Source organism: Myotis daubentonii, chromosome 2 (genome assembly GCF_963259705.1).
Source record: "Myotis daubentonii chromosome 2, mMyoDau2.1, whole genome shotgun sequence".
Classification (NCBI taxonomy): Eukaryota; Metazoa; Chordata; class Mammalia; order Chiroptera; family Vespertilionidae; genus Myotis; species Myotis daubentonii.
The window spans coordinates 104,125,220-104,148,408 of NC_081841.1; the positions used below are offsets into that span (position 1 = coordinate 104,125,220).

At 49.0% G+C, this 23,189-nt stretch overlaps 1 protein-coding gene across 3 annotated transcripts in view; it reads right to left on the reverse strand.

The window, feature by feature from the left end:
- Positions 1-313: 313 nt before the first annotated feature.
- Positions 314-23,189, reverse strand: part of SLC7A1 (solute carrier family 7 member 1) — a 58,750-nt gene continuing 35,874 nt past the window's right edge. For all 3 annotated transcript variants that reach the window (XM_059684083.1, XM_059684084.1, XM_059684085.1), the window contains 11 exons: positions 22,344-22,727; positions 19,769-19,927; positions 17,613-17,787; positions 13,837-13,958; positions 13,026-13,248; positions 12,139-12,278; positions 9,379-9,481; positions 7,503-7,720; positions 7,071-7,237; positions 6,324-6,432; positions 314-4,829 (listed from right to left, as the gene is read on the reverse strand). In XM_059684083.1, the coding sequence (XP_059540066.1) occupies positions 4,726-4,829; positions 6,324-6,432; positions 7,071-7,237; positions 7,503-7,720; positions 9,379-9,481; positions 12,139-12,278; positions 13,026-13,248; positions 13,837-13,958; positions 17,613-17,787; positions 19,769-19,927; positions 22,344-22,713 (1,890 nt within the window). In that variant the 5' untranslated portion in view covers positions 22,714-22,727 and the 3' untranslated portion in view covers positions 314-4,725. The remainder of the gene's footprint in view (positions 4,830-6,323; positions 6,433-7,070; positions 7,238-7,502; positions 7,721-9,378; positions 9,482-12,138; positions 12,279-13,025; positions 13,249-13,836; positions 13,959-17,612; positions 17,788-19,768; positions 19,928-22,343; positions 22,728-23,189) is intronic.

A 23,189-nucleotide genomic window follows, 5' to 3' on the forward strand; every position in this document is an offset into this window, starting at 1 on the left:
CCCATACCCAAGTCCTTCAGCAAATGAAACCTCTGGGGCCCAAACCCAAGCCAAGTCCGGAGAGTGGGCAGCGGGGAGATAGCGACAGAGGATCACAAATGAGGGCTCTAGGGGTTCCTGGCTCTGGGTTTCCCGGCTTATCGTTGGAATGAGGATTTCCACCCCATGGCTGAAGGAGGCGATGGAACACCGGCCTGTGGGGAGGCAGGAAGATACTGAAGAAGCAAAGTGCGGGATTTGGACCTCTCCCTGGGGCACTGCCACCCCCGGGGACCTGGCCAAAGCTGCTGGAATTCCTGAGATGGACACCGTGCACACGGAAGCTACAGAATTTATTAGAATTTGCAGAAGCATGAGATAATGTACCACAAAACAGTTCGATTTTACAGCACAAAGTACAGTAAGAAGTTGTCGATGCACAGTGTTGTCAGCGAAAATGGGACGCAGTTTCACATTTTAAAAAAGTGATGGACAACATCTATGCTCGTTCTTAAAATAAAGTGAAAACAGGAGGGACCAGCAGAGACCAACCTGATTTGCAGTTAGCGTTAAAATCTAACTCTAGTATCATAACTGTAAGAAAACTATTAGAAAAATAGAGCATCAAACAAAAAATATTTTACAATTTACATAATAAAAAACAAAACTCATTTAATAATGGCTCCATGTTCAATAGAAGGAAACGTTTACTGGAGAAACCACAGCTCTTCAGGTTTGGTGATAAGCCAGCCCTCATGGGGATCATCACCCTTGGTGCTCCTTGCACCCAGTGATGCTGAAAGGCACAACTTAAACAGGAAACTTATTTTAAATATATATTATAGCTTCTCAAATAGGAGAATAAGTTCTCAAATTAAAAAGTTTGTCATCAAGAAACACAAGATCATACCTTGTTACTAAACTAGCAAAGTCTAAGTGCATCTTCCTAGCCCTGCTTCCTGAGCCTGCGGACACTCTCACACCCTGAGAAAATCGCCTGGACTTCACGGCCACGGTCGTCCATCTCAAGCGCCACTTCTGGAGAACGATCCAGGATGGCTCCTTGGTAACTGCGCCTGAGACCCTTGGCCAGTCCATGTCCCCTTGAAAGAGAGCGCTGCTTCAGCAAGCAGTGGGCACAAAATCTGGATTATAGTGACGGAGATGAACGTCAGTTGACATTTTTTGGCCTAATTTTCAGGCATCACAATGACGATGAGGAAATACAGAGTGTAGCTTCTTACACCACTGGATGGTAATAAAGCATTTCATTACCAAAAAAAAGTCCAGGAGAGTCCGACAAAACCTACATATCCTCTCCCCAAGGAACCTTAAGTACAATACTCTCCTTATGATGGCAAACAGATATAGTTTAGATTATACATATCTAGTTCCATTGAAAGGGAACTAACCAGTTCCATAAATACGCATCACACACCTTCGCCCAGCAGAGTGATGTGCCCACAAACACTCCCTCTCCATCCATCCTGGAACACGCTGGTCATGGGGCCTGTCTTCATGGTGATGGCTTGTATTAGATGTGTAACAGTGGGGCCTGGTACAAAGCTAGGCAGAGCTCCCCAAAATGCCCGTGAGCTTACCTAACGGGCAGGGCCTCCATGAGGTGTGTCCACACTCACCCAAGGAACCCAGCCTCCCACCCTGACCTCATAGGTCTGTCTCCAATGTTAGGTTAGAGGCCATCCTATTGGGGTTGCAAAACCTAGTCAATTCAGACAGCCTTAGTGGTGGGAGTGGAGGGGAGACCTGGCAGAATCCACCTTCCCACCCCCACGCATGCAGCAGAACCAATGCAGTGGTCAAGGATCAGGCAGGGCCAGGTGCCTCATCCAAGTGTGAACGTGGGCCTTGCCACAGGGGCAGAGGGCAGTGTCAGGGCCTTGGGAGCTGGGGCGGGAACACACAGCAGGAGGCAGCACATGGGAGCAGGTGGCTGACTGCCTGATAACGCAATGGAATAAAACCAAAGGTGGGCAAGATGTGAGGGGTTCTGGCAACAGTCCTTCCAAAACAGCCTGGAAAAGATGGCTCTATCACTACTCCTTCTTGGTTTGGAAAAACAAATCCAGCTCAGCGTTGGGGTGAGGGAGTGTGAGCTGATGGGGCAGGGTGGGGCATGTGCAGAGGCCAAGGGTCCCCCTTCTGGAAGGCCCCAGAGGCCGGCTCTTTCCTTGGAAACCCCTTCTCTCTCCCTCTTCAGCAGAGGCCCTGGGGCTCCAATTTGCTCTGTTCGTGAGTTCTCAGGCCCTGGAAACATGCTGATGGGACTTCAGAGGCAGGAAGGGGCACTTACTCAGCACAAAGGGTCTTTCCCTCCTCAGCATTTGGGGCTGGGGCACAGATGAGTAGACACAACATCCCCAGAGGGTCTCCAGATGTGTGAAATTTGTGTAGGAAAATACTGGCCGAGCTGCAAAACTGACAATCCTATTCTTGTTTGGTGGGAGGAGCACTTTCGGTGGATTTTCTTTTTGCCTGTGTGTGTGTGTGTGTGTATTTCAGGGGCAGGATGAGGTGTTTTAAGTCTATTCACATTGAGAGGTTAGCCCCAATACCATCCCTATGTCATGGCCCTCAGACACAAAGAGAACAAACTACTCTCAGCAAGAGTGCACTACGTCTGAGTCACCCTCGGGGCCCTGCCCCACTGGGGCTCTGCCTGGAGGGAGGGTGAGGGATTCTCCTTAGCCTGAGCCCTGCGCCTTCTGTGAGCAGGTCTGGCTCTGGCCTGTCGGCAGGTTCTCATCCGTGAGACCGTGCAGGAGAATCGCACCTTTTCAGTTTGCAGAAGGATGGGTGTTGCTAGTGAAAAGGTCAACTGTGATCACAGTCTGTTGGGCACTTTCCTTGGACCCCATCTGCTCTGTTCACTGCTCTCTGCTCTCTGATCACCCAGAAAATTCATGGATATTTCAATCAGAAAGAGAAATTAAAAAAAAAAAAATCTCTTTTAGACACACCTCCCTCTAGTTCTTTATGTGGGAAAATATCAGCCACATGGAGCAGACAGCTAACAGGCCCAAGAAAACAGCAGACAACCAAACCCAAACAAAATAAGTTAATATTTATCAAAATAGTTTACAGCACCATTCTACATAAATTTAAATACCTTTCTTTGGAAATCGACCTGGGGCCTGACCAAGGGCCCTGCCCCGGCAGGCTGACTGCCCAGCCGTCCTCCAGCGGCCAGCCTAGCCGTCTGGCTGTTTCACAAACTCAAACTTTTCTCCAAGAGTCTTCTGGGCAGGACAAAAGACAAGTGCTGTCAACTTACCAGCTTCTTTCGACCAGATTTGTGCCAAAGGCCAGGGGGGAAGAAATGGGAAAATAAGCTTTGAAGGCAGCATTTACATGTTCTGTGTTGTGTGAAATGTCTGTCTCCCTCTGTCTCCGTCAACAAGGGCCTCCTGTCTCCCGGACTACACCCTGACGAGGACGATGGGACCGGTGTTTGTTTTCTCCAGCTTCGGCCTGTGAGTGCCGCAGAGAGCAGCTCACTGTGGAGACGTATGGAGCAGGGGGTTGGGCCGGGTTACAAACCTCTAAACAAACCCAGGGCATTTGGACGACAGGTACACCAGAGGGACAGCAATATACCCCAACCGTCGAGTGTGGGGCCTCACACTCTGAACAATACACTGACGGCACAGGCTAATCATTTGGCCATTTTCCAAGTTAATGTTAAGCACCAACTTGTTTGGTGGAGTGATTCACAGAAACTAACAGGAGGACTCAATCTGATTACACTTGAGAGAAGGGCCAACGAGATCATGGCAGGGGCCACAGTGTGGGGAGGAACGTGCACCATCACCTCAGAACGAGCGGACACCTGTCCTGGGAACCCTACAAGACCCCAAACACTGACCCGCAAGCATCAGAGGACAGGGTTCAGTGAACGGCAGAGACCCACGGAAAAGGGTGTTTTGAGCGCTGCTAATTTGAGGCCGATCCTCCATAAACAGTGTCACGTTCCAGTTGCTCAGGACACAGAGCAGCAATGAGATGCCAGAGCAGCAAGAACAGGCTGGGCCCGGTGGGAATGTGGCTGAAGGAGGTCCCCCGTGCATACGCGTTCTGGAGTGCGGCCGGCCCCCAGCCCTGCCTCCTTCCCGCTCTGTCTTCTCGTTCTGTCAAGGTGGCAGAGTGGAGAAGGGGTCACACTAAGACCCCTTCTGGAAACAACTCAGAGGGCAGGGGCAGGAAAAGGAAACCAGTCTTTGTTTTTTCTTTTGGAGCAAGCTGTCCTTTGGCTCAGGGGCGGGCCTGTGGAGGCATACTGTTTCGTGGTACTCATCTTGTACTGACGGCCGGCTGTTGCAGCTGAGCAGGGAGAGGCTACTATGAGTCTGGAGTAGCCGCGTTTTCAATACCAGAACGGTGCCTGGGACACAGCCCTGGTGCCCACTAATGAGAAGGAGATCTCCTTCCTGCCTGGGGCCACAGCAGCACGGCAGGAGGAGCTGCTTTCTGCTCGGAGGGAAGTTAGGAGACGCAGTGGCAGCCGCAGCCAAGCGGCCCTGGAGGGAGCTGTCAGAAGTAACCGCCTGGTGAGCCTGCCCTAGAGCATGACGGGCAGGCCCTTCGAGATGTGGGCTGCGGCTGTAGTCCAGGCAGTGCACCTTCTGCTGCTCAGGAGCCTTGCGGTTTGGGGGGGTCCTGTTGCACTGGTGGAGACAGCAAGGTGCGTCTGGGAGCTCTGTCACCTCCGGTGGATGCGGCTGTGCGTCATTTGCAGTGGTCCAAATTGCCATCAGCAGTCTTTGCTTGTTTAGCGACCAGGGATGCCTCCTCGCTGTGCCACAGCCCATAGCCAAAGTAGATGGCAAAGCCTGCAGGCCAAGAGCAGAGAGCAGTGAACAGAGCAGATGGGTCCAAGGAAGCAGACAGCGCAGCCTGGGGCTCAGCAAAGACGCTCCACGCTGCCTGCTCTGAGCTGAGCCTCCGCTCTCTACACTTTCCACTTAAAGAAACAACACAACTCTCCAAACAGGTCCAGCAAAGGTGACCCTCTGGAGAGCGTCATACCAGGGAAGCTCCTGAGCAGGGGGAACTGCTCAGTTGGGGGCCTCTGGAAGGGACATCAATCCCTCAGGTTCATCCAATGACCACCTAATTGGGGGGCTGTGGCCACCGGAAGGGTCAAAACGGACACTGCAGAAGCTGTGCTTCTCCCTGCCAGAGTGGGTCTCCGCGCAGTCTGCACGGTCCCGGCTGCTCCTTTTCTCTGTGGAAGTGACTCCCACTGCAGGGGGCATTCGGGTCACCTGGGAATGAGTGTACTATACGAATCAGTCCGGTCCAGAGATCTGTGATTCTAACTACTGTCCAGAGACTGTGACCCAGGTGGCCCTGGGGCCACCCTTTTGCTGGTGACATAAGGAAAGTGGTCCTTAAAGGAAGGACTCAACTCAGCTACCAAAAGTACAGGAAGTAGGTAAGGCCCAGAAGCCAGGCGCTTACATGGGGATGCTCAGAAGCAGTCCCTGCACCTCTGGCAGGAAGTAAGCACCTGGCTCTGCAGTCTCAAGGAATGGCCACAGTGGGCTGAGCGCAGACTGAGCCAGCTCTCACAGAATGACTCTACAGGAGATGCCTGTCCAGCTAAACACAGGCTAGACTCTGAGGGGAGTGAGGGGTCTGCAGAGAATGGGGTAGCAAAGTACCACCCTGGAGATGGCACAGCAGCAGCCGTCTACCCGAAGGTGTGGCCCCAGACTGAGAGGTTTAGCAAAACCTGGTCCTGAGATTTCTGCTCTTGTCAGGGACACGGAGGGACATAGGTCAAGGCCAGTCGCCCTTCATCAGCACTCAGACTGGACACTGAGGAAGAAACCTGATCCATCTCCTGCTATCCCCAGAGGGAGAGGCCCGGAGAGAGGCCAGGCCACGGTCAGTCCCAGACAGGACCAGCACCCACAAGGTGACACCCAAGCCCCTGCAGGCCATGCCAGTGCCCACCGCCCACGAAAAGAGGTGAGGTCCCGACTTTCCTACTGGGGGTGGGAACGACTGGTGCTTTATTGACAGCAGGCTCATGCTCACAGCCTTGCTCTTGTTAACCTCAAGCTCTTGCCCAATAACATAACTACTTCAGGCAAGAGGCTATTAAAATGAAAGTATCTGAAAAAGAGGGAAGGACCCACAACCTACCAGGAGCTCCTTGTTATCTGAGAGAAAACTGTTGACTACCTGTGTTTCTACTGTGTTTTGAAATCTGAACTGAGGAGGTTCAAAGACATTAGCCATCTGCCAAGTAAGTAGCAGGGTCATGAGTGATCAGCAGGGGTGGGAGGTCTCAGGAGACACTGGAGTATGGGACATACCTATCAACATCCACACCGCAAACCGGACCCAGGTGCCTCGGTCCAGCTGCATCATGAGATAGACATTCACGAAGATGCTCAGGACGGGAAGGACTGGCAGGAAGGGCACCTGCGAAGACACAAGGTGGAGCGTCAGCCCTGACAGCAGAGTCGGAGCTGGCACCTGTTTGCATCATTTAACAAAACGACCTAGAAAACATCCTGCACCTGACACTTACATGGACCTCTGCGATCTATATCGGCTGCCATCTTTACGTTGGGAAGAGGAAGCGAGGGCCAATCCTACCCTTGCACCCTCAACTCCTCCAACGTCAATACACCCCCATGCAGGCACACCCTAACAGGCGGGAGCTTGGGTCTAAGCAACTAATTGCCGAAGAAAGCTCTATTCTTATTTTCCACTCCTGCTATATTCCCATTAAAGCAGGGGCTAGAAGAAGGATTCCACTTTACCTCTAAGGTTGAACTATTCTACTATTTGTGAAATTTAAAAGTGTACCTCCAAGGCTTGGTGATGATACACAACCCACCTGGATGGCATTTGTGAGAAGCCCCGGTGGGTGAGGTGGAGCTACACCATTGAGAGCAAGGGTCAGGTCCCCACCAGGCACCGTCTGTGCCCATGGCCCATGTTCCCCTGAGGCTGGCCAGGGAGCACCTCCCGCCAAACACCCACACCTGGGAGGGCCCGTGCGGGGTGTGTCCCATCGGGCAGCTCCCTGCAGAAGCACAGGCAGAGCTGCTCACCTTAAACGAGAGCTTGGTCTTGCTCTCAGGCTGCCTCCAGATGATGACCGTGACTACGGAGCAGAGGACGGCAGAGACAATGAGCATGAAGATGGCCCACAACTCCACGTTGGTCAGAGCCTCCTTTCCAAGCACAGTCACGATGCAGAAGATGATGATAAGAATTGCTGAAGACAGAGACAGAGAGAGAGAAAGAGAGATGCATCTCAACCATTTCTCAAGTTCCCATGATATCCTCAGCTCTCCCCAAAACCTATGGGGAGGGAGGCTCTATTTCTGTAGGCATCACCTGCAATGAGGACAGAATAACTGGTAGCACAGTCCATCCAGCAGCAGGACTTCTGACACCCACCCCCGTACCCCGCGACAAGAAACCATGCAATGCCAACAAGCAGGACCCCAGACACATTCCAAGGAAGGGCAGGCTCTTACCTATGAGGCTGGTTGAAATGTTCACGATTAGCCCAGAGAATCTGGAGGGCTCCATGTTTGGGGGTGAAAGTAATGTTTTCAAAGAAAACTTTTCTGCTTCTGGTAAAAAGCCTGTCTGGGAATCGCTGGTGCTCACCAATTCATTCTGGTCTACTTGATCCAGGTCATCGGTAGTTCTGGCCATCTGGTATACCATGTTAGGTTGCTCTGGCTGATACCTGCAGACAAATGTGACCAACATGTTTTCATTAAGCAAAAGAACAAGCAATAATTCAGTTTCTTAGTAAGCCCTCAAAGATAAGTTTCCCAGGACGCAAGGCATCAAACGGGAAGAAGATGGTCAGAATGATGTCTTCTCTGGCAAAGAGGAAACAGAGGAGACCTGGGTCTCACCTTCCGGCAGCAGCCTTCTTTGGTGTCTCTGTTTTGAGACAACTTGACCTCCACCATAAACCAGCCAGAGAAATGTCTTGAGATGGTTTCTCTGGCTCTGAGAGTAGCACTAGCCCTTGGAAACTTAAGATACTAGGCCACTTCCAACAAAACCAGGCTGCAGGGAACTAAATGCACAGACAGAAATAGAAAGCAACATCAGGATCCTATTTGGTGCAGAAAGCTGGAGAAATGTGTCTGCAGGCTGATGGCTTTGAGATATTGTGAGACTTAATTGGATCAATTTATTTTAAAACTCCAAATGCCTTGGCATAAATAAATCTATAGAGTTCAGTGGCATGATTTCCAAGATACAAGCTACTTGCGAATGGAGCAGTCATTTTAAATGAGGCCTCTTATCCTCCTACCCAAAATGAACGAAACTCAAATCTCTTCCACCAGTCCTGGAAAACCGAGCGCCTTATGAATTACTTTGCATACAGTCTAAGAGTAAGCTTAAAGATGTTCACCATATTTTCACTGATTCACTAAATGTAATACCATGAGGCCAATTAAGAAGGTGGTGGGACCTTGGAGAAGATTGCAGCATTGAGCCCTTGGGAAGCAAAAAGTGGTAGTAAACTAGTTTTAGCTGATCCTATACAATCACCACCAAGGCTCAACCCAGGTTTTACATACATTAGATGCTGACACATGAGAAACGGGATAATGGCCTTGTAAGTATAAATGCCTGGAAAGAAACACGGAGGCTCCTGCCAGGTGACCAACACTAAGAGTCTCCATGAGTACATGGTCTCATGATGAATGCTACCTTGGGCCATTTCTGGGACTTGGGAAGCAGAGCCCTGTCCTTCCAGAACAAAAAAGAATTGGCACCAGGAGGTATGCTTTGCTGGGGTGCCCTGGAGTAGCCGAGACACCAAGCTTAAGCCCGGGCTGCTCTGTTATCACCAGAACCTGGAAAGTTTTCCTGAACATCAACCTCAGCCACCTCACACCATATAATGGCACTCCTTTCTCCAGCAGCGTGCACTGAAGCACCGCAGTAACCTGAGTTTTGAAGGTCATCACAGTGACCTAAGTTTCATTGGATTCTCCCAACTCTCATCAGGGCCAGTCCCCAGTCTACTCTGTCCCAAGAAGCTGGACCATATTGAAATCATCACCAAAACCTTCAAAAAAGCTGATCCCAAGATCCAGGCTCAGCAGCTTGGATGAGAACCTGTCTCTATTCTCCCAACATCCAGTCAGAAAAATGAGGGCACGTCATAGAAGGAGGTGGGGCCACCCCTGAATCTTTTCATGGATATTCCCTATAAGTAGGCTCTCAACCACCACACATCCCCACCCTCTCCTGGGAAGTTCCCAAAGGAGTTATCAACAACCTAAAATCTGCACTGTATAAACCACTAATTTGAACTGCTAAGAGGCTAGGAGGGTTCATGGGCATTTCCGTCATGGGACCCAGAAAAGCCATACATACCGTAAGACCAACACACAGGCAGCCACCAAAGAGTAAGCCAGGAGAGTGCCGATGGACATGAGATCCACCAGGTCCTTCAGGTCAAAGAGGAAGGCCATCACAGCTGGGGAGGAGACAAACATCAGGATCCACGGGTGGCCCTCTTCTCAGACTGACACCCAGAGCCACCACCCGCCTGTAACCCAGCGCACACAGAGGTGCTTCTTTTTCTTGCCCCCCAGCCCCTGGCCCTTCCATGGGAAGATGCTGACAGGAAGAAAAGCTCAGGATTCAATCATGTACACAGTCCTCAACAGATGGCAACTAGACTACAGATGGAGAAACTGAAATTCAGACAAGGTTGGGAGAGTTACCTAAGGTCACAGAGCTAGATGGAAAAGTCAGAATTTAAACGAGGTTCTTGTGATTCCAAGTCCAGTGTTTCTTCTTCTATATGATGATGACTCACAGACAAATCATGTACATCTATCCACCTACCCATTCATCATCCATCCACCCACCCATCTATCATCCATCCACCCATCAGCCATCCAATCTATCCATCAGCCATGCATCTATTCATTCATCATCCACCCAGCACTCGTTGAACATGCTATACACTACTGAAGAGGTAAGAACAGTCTCTGGTATATCATCCAAGACATATGCATCTGTCAGCAACAATGATGAGGAGGTGGATGAGGCTCCTGACCCAGACAGTTGAGCATGGAAAGCAGTGTTATTCCCAAACAATTTCAAGCCCTTCACCATGACCACACTTAAAAACAACAACACATGCATGCTTATTTGAAAATTCTTTGTACTTTTTGTGAGAATGTGTATGTGTATTTACATGCGTATAGAGGTTGTTTCCCATTTAAACAATAACTTGGCTAGGTCTACTTTGGGGTATTTTCAAATCATTCACAATCGAGACAAGTTAAAGCATAACACAAAACCATTGCTTTTCCACAAACACTTCTCAAGCTCCTATAAATCACTGCAGCTAAAACAAATTTAGATTGTGAATAAATAGTAAGATTTAGGAGCAAAGAGGACTTGCAGATAAATAGAACGGTGACCTACTATGCACACCACAAGCACCTGCATTCCCACTCAGAGAAATCGAGACAACATGGGAGATGATTTTAGAAAACCTAATACTTATTTACACTCCCACCAAAAAAAGAAGTTTAGTGAATGTACTTTGTAGTCACTTTAATGATGATAGTTTCATCTCCCTTAATCAGCACAGGAAGGAAATTAAGGCCAGTCTTTAATATAATCAAATTACATGTAAATACTGAAAAAAATTTCATGGTTTCCAATGCCTTAATCCCTTAAATATAGTGGTTGTATTCTGACATGTGTCCCTTAACCTGACCACTGTGATCACTCTAAAAAATGTATTACAGCCCTAGCCAATGTGTCTCAATGGTTGGAGCATCACACTGAAGGGTCAAGGGCACGTACCTGGGTTGCATGTTTAATCCCCAGCCCCAGTCGGGGCAAGTGCGGGAGACAACAATCAATCTGTCTCTCTCACATCGATGTGTGTCTCTCTCTCTCTTTCTCTCTCTCTCCCTTCTCCCCCCCAACCTCCTCCCCTTCCTTCTACTCTCTCTTAAAATCAATGGAAAAAATATCCTTGGGTGAGGATTAACAAAAAACAAAACAAATAAAAAAGAAATGTAGAATTACAGGACAAATTTAGTAAATAATAAAAAGCTAGCTTTCTTCCATTATGTAATGTTAATCCACAAAATGAAGCACACTTTGCTAAAGGCATAAATCCTACTAATAACAACACGTTCATTTAAGATAAGATGTCCTATCAATGGCCGTTTGACAAGTCCCTATGGCACAAATTGGCTGGTGTCACGTGTCTTAATTTACCAAAAGACCCGATGCTCTTCTCGCACCCTGGAAGGAGCCAGCCTCTTTGGCATAAAAACAAACCAGGAACCAAGAGCCAGATCTACACTATGGGTCTGCATTCTGCCGTCACCTCTCCGTGCCTCCACTTCCACCTCTGTACAATGGGATCACACTGCCTTTCCTGCTACGAAATGCAGTCCAGTCATTAGAGGCGGAAATGTATACAACAAACAGCATGCAGTGCAAATAAATTTCAGCCCCGCCCTCCCCCACCCCCACCCCCGACCCCCATCATTCCTTAAATCTGGGGCCTCTGGATCATCACACAGGCTCAAAGTGCCGGGGATTGAACCTGCAACCCAGCTAATGTGCCCTGACCAAGAATTGAACCCGCAACCCCTTGGTGCATGGGACATAGCTCCAACCAACTGAGCCACACCGGCCAGGGCAAAGTGGTGCATTTTATACAACACCAATCGTAAGGGATCCTCGTTTCCCAGGGATTCACAGGCTAAGGTACAAGGACACTAAATTTCTAGTGGTAACACGAACTCTCACTTGGCTTGTAAATGCAAGACGTCATCTTACCAAAATCGACTCAGGGACACTCAGAAAAGGAGGAGACTGGTGGCTCTGAGGGACCATTACCCTAAGCTCGGGCCAATGCGAGGATAATAATAACAGAAGAACTCAAACTTAGTGGGAATTCCATCACATCCCCTGGAGCACTCGCCTCTGCCTTCTGTTGGAAGGGCAGTTACCTTGCCATAAACCAGGTCTAAGGCTAGAAAACAAAAGTTAAAATTTCTCACAGACCGCAGCACAATTCAGGATGTTTCCCTAGGGAACAATAATGACTTAACTGTTGAAATATTAGCGTGTGAAATTAGTTCCAGGTCTTACCAGCGATGGCTCCTGAGGTTAGCGTGGCGATTACTGGTGTTTTGGTCCTGTTGTTGATTTTGGCCAAGAACTTAAACAGCAGCCCATCTTCAGCCATGGCATAGATGACGCGAGGCATGGGGAACATGGAGCCCAAAAGGCTAGATGGAAGAAAAGGCGTCCGTTAGAGGAGCTTCCCAGGAACCAAGGCACCAGGGTCTGACCAGCCCGGTTGACCTGAGGAGTAGGAGCCCTGGACTCTCGCCAGGACTGCCGCCACCAAGCTATATAACCTCAGAATTCCATATGCCAGCCCTGGAGAAAGCACTACTCTGAGTATGTAGAAGTCTAAGAATAGGAAAAGCCTAGCAAACCAGCACAAACTAGTCGTTTTTCTGGAAGTGAAATTTTACATTTATTCCTACAGTTATTTCCAGCCGACTCAAACAGAAAATAAAAGCACCCGAGCGTTCATGAGGACATCTCTATGGTAAATCGACATTTACAAATAGCAAATGTTCATGTGGGCTCACAGGACATACCAGGGGCAACATGCCTCTCATTAAAAGGCACTCTCCCTTTTTCAAGGTTACCTCCACGTTATGGTCAAACTGAGGCCAAAATGCAGTGTTCAAAGAGCTGGCCTGGTCCAGTGGCCAAAGTCGGGGACAGAAAGACAGTCCTTGCTGAGCAGATGGTGTAAAAAAGTGGGCCTCGGGCTCTTCAAGGAGATCAGTAACATGAATAACTCTTGGGTGATTAATAGCAACAAGGAAAAGCCAGAGAATCAGGGTTGAGGCACTGGCTCCATTTCCAGGGAAAAGAGTAACTTTAATAGCAGACCTGCGTGTCTAGCTTTACCTGGCCCACCACACCTGACATCAACCCAAGAACCTGAGAATCCTCACCTCGTAGACAAAGCACAGAGGGAGCCAATGGCCACCGCATACTTGGCGCTATCCCAGCCCACATGCTTGAAGGCCTCAGGCAGGGGGCTATCCTTGTCCAGGCAGAAGTACGGCATCATGAGTGTGAGGGCAGCCGACACCCCAAAATAGGCGATGAAGCAGATCAGGAGGGAGGCGACGATGCCCACGGGGATGGCCTTCTGGGGGTTCTTGACTTCCTCACCTAGAGGCAGCCAGGGGGACAACCATAAACCATGAGGCCCTGGCCTGTCAGCGTCCAGGGAGTCTGTGCCACCACAAATGCCTCCCTGGGCTCTGGAAACACAGGGTGGCCCTCTGCAACACAGACCAGATGACCCCTAGGCCCTAGATGGTGTTCTCGGCCTTTACATCATGGTTCCGCCAAGGAAAAGACTTGTTTCCTTTGGCAGGGAGATTTGGGAGGTCCAATGGAGCCTAGCCTATTCAATTCGCCAGGATGACAATATTTTTAATGGCTTCGCTTCTCCCGGATGATGCACAGATATGAAGTCAGGCTGTAGCCCTGTCTGTCATTATCCCATTCTAGTAGAAGGGTTAGTCACATTCAGGATGCAGTTTCCTGCCAGGAACTGTGACCTGGGACTTGGGGAAGTGATAAGGGTAGGAAAGATCAGCAGGAAGCTGCAGTCTACACATTACTCAGGTGTGGAAGCTTGGTGACTGGCACAAACCCACAGGAAGGAAAATAGTGACCCGTGGGTAAAATGAGGCTGGCCTGTCTGGACAGCTAGAGGGCGGGGCATGGGCTCCCGACAGCGCTCGGGCATACCTGTGGTGGCGATGCAGTCAAAGCCCACGAAGGCATAGAAGCAGGTGGCTGCTCCTGACAGGACACCAGAGAACCCGAAGGGCATGAACCCACCGATACCGGGATTCCCTTCTTTCGTCTCACTAGGAAAACAACAAGTCACAGCAAAGGTCACAACACTAGCTTCATGGTCCCAAAGAGAAGCCATTGTAAACAGCCACTACCTGACTTATGACCCCTGCTCCAGACCCTCAGGCCATGACCCCTGGCAGCTGTCGCCAGCCACTGCGTCCGACTCTGTGGACAACAGGCCTCCGCTGGGTGTGGCCCTGACCACAATGGTGCACACTATGCTCTTTCCAGAAGCCTCTTCTAAATATAGACGTGGGGTGGGGATGGAACATAGGGACTGTGACAGGGTATCCTCAGGAAAGAGGAGAGACCAACAAATGCAGCCTCTCCCCCAGAATCCTGGAGAAAGAAATGGAGCCGGGCAGTGCAGGGGCCCCAGATGTAGGAACGAACTGCAAAAGTCTCCATATTTGCCAGTAACTCAGGTCTCAAAACAAGCATTTCCAAAGACACTGAGGTTTGAAAACTGCTGTTTCAGTCAACAAAACAATGTTTCCTAAGCACCCATGCACACACAGTGGGCAGCTGGGATGCTTCAGATGGAGGCTGGTGCCTAGCACAGCTGGGCTCATGGGCGGGGATCAGTTGTTTGCTGAAGTAATGAATTCAAAGTCAAGCACATTTTGTGAACCCCAAAGTCCTTAAGGATCCAGAAAACAGTCCCAAAGGATCAAAACCTGTGACTCTAAAGTAAAACACTACGTCTAAGCTTGAAGAGTGGGGCTCAGCCCTTGCCGGGTCTCGCCTGGGCGGCATTCTCTGACATCAGTCTACCCCAGGCCCTGCCTCTCACCAACTACTCGTGAGCCTCAGCCCCCGGAAGAGCAGCCCCGCCTCTTCTGTCTGAGAAGTGCAGCTCCAGCCCTCCCCTGTGGCCACATCTTCCACTTGGCTGCAGGCTTCTTGTCACTTACCACAGAGCCCCCGGGCGAGGACGGTCATACCTCCCACCGCCCCTCCTCCCAGACCGCTTCGCCTCCCAACATGAGAACAGAATGAAAGAATATTCCAACTCTATAAGCACTGATGCACTGAGGTTGAGTTAGCAACTCATTTCGGCAAAGTTGCTTTCAGTTTGATTTATCAATGAGCTAATGAAATAAACAGATAGTTTGGATCCAATTACTTTCCAATGAGGATTAACCTTTTACTGATTCCTCTGGGATAATTACATTCCTCAGTTCCAGAAGCTGCCATGGAGCCACTGGATGTGAAGCATGAGACCCTAATTGTGGGACTTACAGTGGTTCAGTAGCAACCTGGGGGAAGCCCCAAGAAATGCACAAGTGATAGATGTGGGGAAAATGGTTACCAGACTGAGACGGAAGCTTGTCATTTACTGACATGAACCACCAACCCGACACAAAAATGGCAGCCCAGGACAGGTACGTCAGCAAAGTGTGGTCCACAGTCCACACCGCAGCCGCTCCCATGGGCTCTGTGAGTCACAAAGAACGGGACACCCTGGTGAGCGGACTCCTACGATCGCAGCAGGGTGCGGTGGGAACTGCCCCTAACCCACACATGAGGAAGCCCCTCCATGTTATATGGTTTTTTTGGGTAATGCCTTAGAACTTCAGAGAGACAAACTATTTCATGAAAGACTGTGTGGCCATTGTCAAAAATACAGATCTAGAGCTGGTTAAAAAAAGAAAAAGGAAGAATCTTACAGATTTTAATAAAATAAACAAGCAAGCCATGTCCCTGTCCTACTGCATCCCCCTCTTAAAGTGGCCGACTCGCTGCCCTCCATGGCGTGTCCCAGGGCTGGAGGCAGATGTAGCTGAAGGGGTCTCACACAGGACCAAGGGCTGGGCTACAAACGCCACTTTGGGAGGCCAGCAGAGTTCCCTGTTGCTAGGACATTCAGGGTGAGGATGACTGATGAAAGCACACACCATCAGCTGGCATGGACAACCTCTTCATAAAAACCGTAAAATTAAATCTTGACTGACAACTAGGAAACATTTAATTCCTGACCTGTAAACAGCAACCAGTAAGACAGCACCCAAGGTTTTCAAAGTTGACTGTTTCTTCAAAGATTTTTGATTTGGCTTTATTCCTCCATAAGTGAATGGGCACCAAGAAATTTGGCATAAATGTGACTCAGGAATGTTTGGGTATATGTATTAAAAGTCCTCATTTCTCTGTAATAGGATTTAGTCTCCAAAGACTAAAAGGCTCTTTATATTTGAAGTATTAACCATTTAATATTAGAGTTAGTGAAGTTTCGTGCACTTAATTCAATAGTTTCCTATTGGTGTCTGGTCATGAACTAGTCATACATCAATGCCTGCCCATTAATCAGGCAACTGGGCACCTGGCCCTTAACAACCAGCAACCAAGTTGGCATGTGACCACTCAGACCCCCAGTGCCTCAGCGTCCCTTGCAGCTACATGTGGCTGGCTACTGGATTCTGCAGCGGAATGGGGGCAAAAGAAGCGTGTGTCTCCGGGATCCGTCCTTAAAAGCACTGGGAACACTCGGCTCCACACTTGCTCCCTTTCTGGGACAGCTGGATGATGCCAGCACCCACAGCCCAGCTCCAACCAGGTAGGTAAGGGCAGCATCCTCAGAGATGACAAAACAATCAGGTGTTCCACGACCTGGGTCCCTGAAAGCCTATATACAGCCTCTCTGGCCGGCCAACTGAACTGCTCATTCCGGGACGTGAGACATCATTTTAAAGCTACCACAGTTTAGAAGAATCTCTATCTGAGCAGTTTAACCTTTAGCAGTAATTAAAATAGGTTCATGGGCAAAATCACACTCCCTGTTCTCCATCCCAGGACCCTAAGTTTCACCTGAAAATCTGACAAAAAAGATACATTATGGCCCTAACCAGTTTGGTGCAGTGGATAGAGCCTCGGCCTGCAGACTGAAGGGTCTCAGGTTCGATTCCGGTCAAGGGCAATGTACCTTGGTTGCGGGCACATCCCCAGTAGGGGACGATCGATGTTTCTCTCTCATCGATGTTTCTAACTCTCTACCCCTCTCCCTTCCTCTTTGTAAAAAATCAGTAAAATAAAAAATTTTAAAAAAAGATACATTATGATTATTTGGCTTTTGTGAGCCCGCCTATCACCTGCCTCTAGCCCTGAGTGCCCTGAGCCAGAGACAGGTCAGGGGGATGGGGCCACAGCTTTTCAGGGCTGATACAACCCAAGTCAAGTGTGGGAGAAAGAGATTATTAGAATCACAGTTTGATACTTTAGTAATTCTGAAAAACTTTGATACAAGTTCCACATATTTCTTTTTCTGGGTTATTAAACATTTTGAAATAAAGTGGTATCACCATGGTATTGCAGAGAAAATCTTTTCTGATCACAAAACTCAGAAGAAGGTCATGAAACAGAATAAGAGAAAAAAGGGATTACTTAGTGAGTCTGACAGTGATCCTCAACTGTGTACATGATGGAATTAGAATGAAAACTCTGGTTACACCATAAGCGTCCTTGTCATACCATGTTCTGTCTAGTTGAGGGGAATAAAATTTATTTTAAACCAATAAAACACCCTCAGCTATGTCACTACAAAAAAATTTAATAAAATGTTCAAATTCAAACCACATTACTGAAAAAAGACTCGTATGGTTCTAGCCAGTTCCATCCCCCAGACACACCAACTGCCACACGCCCAGGGGCGGGCAGAGGGAGCAACTCACTTGTTGGAGCACAGGAGACCAGAGTTGTTGTGCAAATACTCCTCCGTGAACTGCCAGTTTTTAAGCGATCCTTTCACAAAGCCTGACACCACGATGAAGCCCAGGACCAGGACGTTGACACAAGTGAATACTTTGTTGACCATAGCTGACTCTTTCACACCAACAGTTAAAAGTCCTGAAAATGTGCACACACAGGAAACATGGAGCATTAACCTCATACCAGGCAGATCCTTCCTGGGATGGGGACGGGAATGAGGGCGGTGACTTAACAAGAACTCACATGGCATCAAATTCTAAAGACTTCTGTGAGCCTCTGGGGATGGGGCTGAATTCGTGATCTTTCTAGAGGCAGTGATCAAGACGTTTAACAATGCTATGAGGACGCCATCCAGGGGGCACCAGGGCTGCAGAGATGGGGCATCAAGCCCCCCAGGAGATGAAATGAGCGCCTCTCCCTGCACCCTGCCCCTTATTAAAGTATTTTATGAGAACCACCCTCAGGAGCAGGATTTTAGTTTCTCCAAGGAGACACTTTGCTCAGTTTCTTAGTAGAATGAGTTTTTCAGATCGGAAATTATTCAGATCACCGTGTGGGTGTTAGCAACATCAGTAATGACAGTGTCTGTGGTTGTGGAACTGCCACCCCGTAAGCACTAGGCCAGACTAGTTCTAGCTCGTAACTCACATTAAAAAACACACCAGGTGATAAAAATGCTCAGAAACCACATGACAATGCAGGACCACCTTGGGGTAAAGATGCCACCTGGTGAGTTCTGTGCAAACTGTCAGCAAGAAAAGAGGCATGAAAAAGTATCCAGTGAACACACAATATAATTTATGATTTGAGATCGCTGCTCTGCATTGTGTCTTTTATACAACCTATATAATAAAAGGCTAACATGCAAATTGACCAAACTGTGGAAAGACCAGTCGCTATGATGCACACTGACCACCAGGGGGCAGACACTCAATGCAGGAGCTGCCCCCTGGTGGTCGGTGTGCTCCCACAGGGGGAGCGCAGCTCAGCCAGAAGCCGGGCTCACAGCTGGCAAGCATAGCAGCGGTGGCAGGAGCCTCTCCCGCCTCCGTGGCAGCACTAAGGATGTCTGACTGACCGTCAGTTGGACATCCCCCAAGGGCTCCAGGACTGCGAGAGGGTGCAGGCCGGGCTGAGGGACCCCCTCCCACACCCCGAGTGCACAAATTTCTTGTACTGGGCCTCTAATTCTACAATAAAAGAGGCTCACATAACAGACTGAATTCTGAAATGCAGACATTAGAAGAGAATAGAATGATTCATCACAGGGAAGACACCACACTCTGCTGTATCTTTCCTTTTGTGTCCCTCCCTCTCGTGTTTATGAAAATCTGACTAGTGAAAACTTAATTTCTGATACATGTTCCTACCACTGGACCAGAAATACTGCTGAGTCTGGCCTATGCAAAATGATTTCAATTACATAGTGGGCAAAATTAGATGGGTTGTTTTTAAAACCATGCAAGGTTTTCTAACTACAAAAGAGAATTTATCTGCCTTTCATCAACTTAATGTTTATGTCAGCAAAACCCCCACCTAGTGGCTGAAACACGGATACATGTAAGAAGAGGCTGCTATCAGCTATGGGCAAGCACTATCAGGCATTTTTAAATTCTGTATCCATAACTTTGTCATAAAACTTATTTGCTTAAAGGGTGTTTTGACCACCAGTAGGTGTAAAACCAACTGAGATGTCTCTGACACCCCAGACACTTGTTAGTGTTCCAGACAGACCTCGTCCCTGCACCTCAACCTGGCTGATGAACACCAACTTTCCTTCCCAACTGGTCATCACGGGATCAACAGTGTATTCCTGAGTCACTTGCACAAAAAGCCTGAAGTACTAAAAAAATGGTACTCAATAGTCACATAAACACCTGAGGTTCTGTTAGCTAAATGACACACAACTCAGCAGCTATTAAATAGGCCAGCCCTGCTGTGAATGTATCATAAGTCACTAAGACAAAAAAAGATGTCTGTATTAATTACAGAAAGAAAATAGGGGTGGAGGGGACAAAGAGAAAAAGAAGAAAACCTGGTCTTTCTAGAGACCCCAGTAGGAACCTGCCTTCTTGGACACCTGCCTCAACCTGATGGCCCTCTCACTGGGTGGGTGTACCTGTTAAGATGAGAATTATGATCACAGCAAAGATGTCTGGGTTTGTGGCCAGCACTCCAGGGGCGTTCAGAGACATGTGAGTCCGAGAGAACTCCCCAATGGGTTTGCCAATCAGCTCATCAAACGTTGCACTCCAGGCTCTTGCCACACTTGAAGTACCTGTCACAAAACAACACATATCAGAGGAACGTGAAAGAAAGCAATTAACAAAGTATTTGTCATTAAGCTGGACGTTTACAGCAGCCGTGCGGGGTCTCAGATGGTGCATGGGACTCTGCCGCAGGCAGACCTCAGCATGCACACTCAGAAGAGGGTCAACCAGTGTTCACAGTGAAATGAAAAGTTCAAGGAAGCTTCTAGGGCCTGGGGGGAAAAATGTATTTTTTGCCCCTGCCTAACACACGTGTATACATGTGTTTCAAATATATAACTACATGATTAATAAAAGTTTATAGAACATGTTACCCTCAACATACATATAACCAAATTATTAGTAAAGAATTTACAACGTTACCCCTTGCTACCTGAGAGGCACTCGGAGAGTGTTTATTCAATTCTACCTATTTTATTTCATAAAAAAAGAAACAATGATGGCAAGCCACGTAACTGATGGCTCAAGGTCCTCCCAGGGCGCAGTGAGCAGGGTGCACCTTGCTCGGAAGCTCCTTTTCCATGGCTCTCCTGGTGAACACTGCTCTCCCAGCAAGGGGAGACCAGGGCACCACACGCGGCTGACTCACCTCTGCCACTCTGTGCCTGACCCTGGGCTCACAGCCACAGGTCCCCAAGCACCTGCTGGCAGACGAAGTTCTCGCCCTGCACCCCCGCCATGAGGAACGCAAATGGAGGCAGCACTCCCAATGCCAACAACAGCTGACTGTGCGCTCTCCTTCTCCCTCTCTCTCAATCTGAATAAAGTCCCTGCTTTCCTAGTGCTGTTCCTCAGGAAATATCGCTAAAATTCCAATAGTCACACAGAGCATTTTCCTTTACTTTCTCAAAGGGGGTTTTGCTGGTGATTGCGGTCTGGATCACCCTCAGGAGTTTGCTTGCCAGGGTGACCTGCAGACTCAATTTTGCTATTTGGTTTCATGATAAGTATTTTCCCAACAACTCAAAAATTAAACCACATTTCTTTGTGCTGAGCAGATCACCTATTATGAAACCCGTCCATCAAGGCCACAACCCAGTGAAGACACATGGTCTCCCATCTCCCCCAGAGGCCGGCTCACTGCTGATGGGGCTCCCGAACCCCACCCTGCTGGCTGAGAGGGGCTGCCTGGCCTCCCCCACCCCCAGCTCTGAGTCAGGGCTTTAAAACCCCATGTTGGCTGGAAAAACTGCCCTCCCCAGCAGCTAAGGGTGGAAGTTCCTGCAGTGGCACATGACACATGCATGACTCCACATGCATGGCGCTCTGGCAAAGAAGCATATCGGTACTCTAGGACTATCAGGCCTCACGCTCTCCTGTGTCGTGCCCTGGTAAATCTTCTGGAAACACAACAGCCCATCTAAAATAGTTGCATTCCCACCGAGAGACCTCGGCTTGTGTGAGCGTTTGCACTTACAAGTTTCATTGTTATGAAATTTATTTTGGAAGTTGGAGGAGTAAGCCAGGTTGGTTCTAAGCAGACAGCGCAGGGCTGAAAGGGCAGGTAGCCTGGGTGTGTGGCAGTGGCGCCCCACAGAGGCCACACACAGAACCGCGCATGATATTCCCAGTCCTCACAGGCTCAACTTACCACATCTTACTGTCTTTTGATAATATTACAAAAAAGCCTGATAAAATATAAGTGGAATGTTTAATGGCTATTTGCATTTCTACTGCTGTGAACTGGCCATGCAAATCCTTTGGTTATTCTTTTATTCAGGTGTTTGTTTCAATACAATGGTATACAACCATGAGGAATGTTACTATGGAAAAACACTGTGAGGCATGTTTACTATCTATTGTTCTATGCAGAAAGAGAGCTACTGTGCCAAAAATATGCATTTAACTTCACAAAAATATGAACAATGGTCAAATCCCTAAACAGTAAATTCTCATGAACAGAGACGGTCTTTTTTCCTTCATTGCATCCCTAATATCTAGCAAAATGCCGTGCACAGAACAAGTGCTCAATAAATATTTGTTGAGAGAATGAATGAATGAATGAGAGAATTACTACCTCCCAGTTCTCAGATTGGGTAATTTCTACTTTCTTCTTCATGCTTTTCTATATCCCCCCCATCTTCCTATGTCCATGATGACTTTACTCTAGTAGTCAAAAAAAATTTCACTAAAAGAGACTAAATCCTTTTTAACTAATTAGAAACATCCCATGGTTCTATGCCTTCCATGTTAACAGGAACGACCTCCTTGCTGGCCGGGCTTGTCCCCTCTGCACCCCAGCACACCCGACCATGAACACCAAGAGCAGCCGGAGGGCCAGCGGTGCCTCTGCCTTCCGTGAAAGGAAGAAGGGAAAAGGAGGACGGATAATGGTTAGGCAAGGAGGCTCTCCTCGGAAGAAACCAGACTTGGTCTATTTGGAGCAAAGTAGGGAAGTGGGAACGACGGAAGGGGACGACTCACCGATGATGTAGGAGAGGATGAGGTTCCACCCTGTGATGAAGGCCCAGAGCTCCCCAACGGTGACGTAGCTGTAGAGATATGCCGAGCCGGTCTTGGGGACACGAGCACCGAACTCGCCGTAACAAAGGCCAGCCAGCACGGAGGCCAGCGCCGCGATCAGGAAGGAGATGACAATGGCAGGGCCAGAGTTCTCACGGGCCACAGCGCCGGCCAGGACGTACACGCCGGCCCCCAGCGTGCTGCCCACCCCCAGCGCCACCAGGTCAAAGGTGTTGAGGCAGCGGGACAGCCGGCTGTCCTCGCGGCTGCAGTCCACCACCTTCCGCCTCAGCATCTGCTGACCAAGGCTGAAGAGCACCTTGCATCCCATTCTGCTGATCAAATCTGCAAAGAGAAAGGACGGGGTGTGTCATCACTGCCACTCCTTTCACCCCCTCTAATCGCAACACGGACAGCAACCAGGTCCCTTATGATCTATGGCTAAAATGTCTTCAGTCTCAGAGTTCCCCAATCAGAACACTAGGCCCTCCTGCCTGAGCCTGACCTGAGCGCACACCCGGGCCAGCCAGCAGCTGACTGCACCATTTGCTCTCTGAGCACCCGGTTCTTTCAGTTCACAGGAGGAACCGTGTGCGGGCAGAAGCTACGGAGTACGGGGAACTCACATGACAGAACTGAACCAAAAGTGTGGGGTCAGGAGGGAAGACTAAAACTACAAAAAAATGGTCCGGTTTAGAGGTGAAGCAGGGGCCTGCTCACACCCCCATGTCCTCCCTGGGCAGCAGGAGTCCAGCTGCCTCGGGAGAAATGTGATGTGGGAGCCTGGACTCTTTAAAAGCCCCCCGG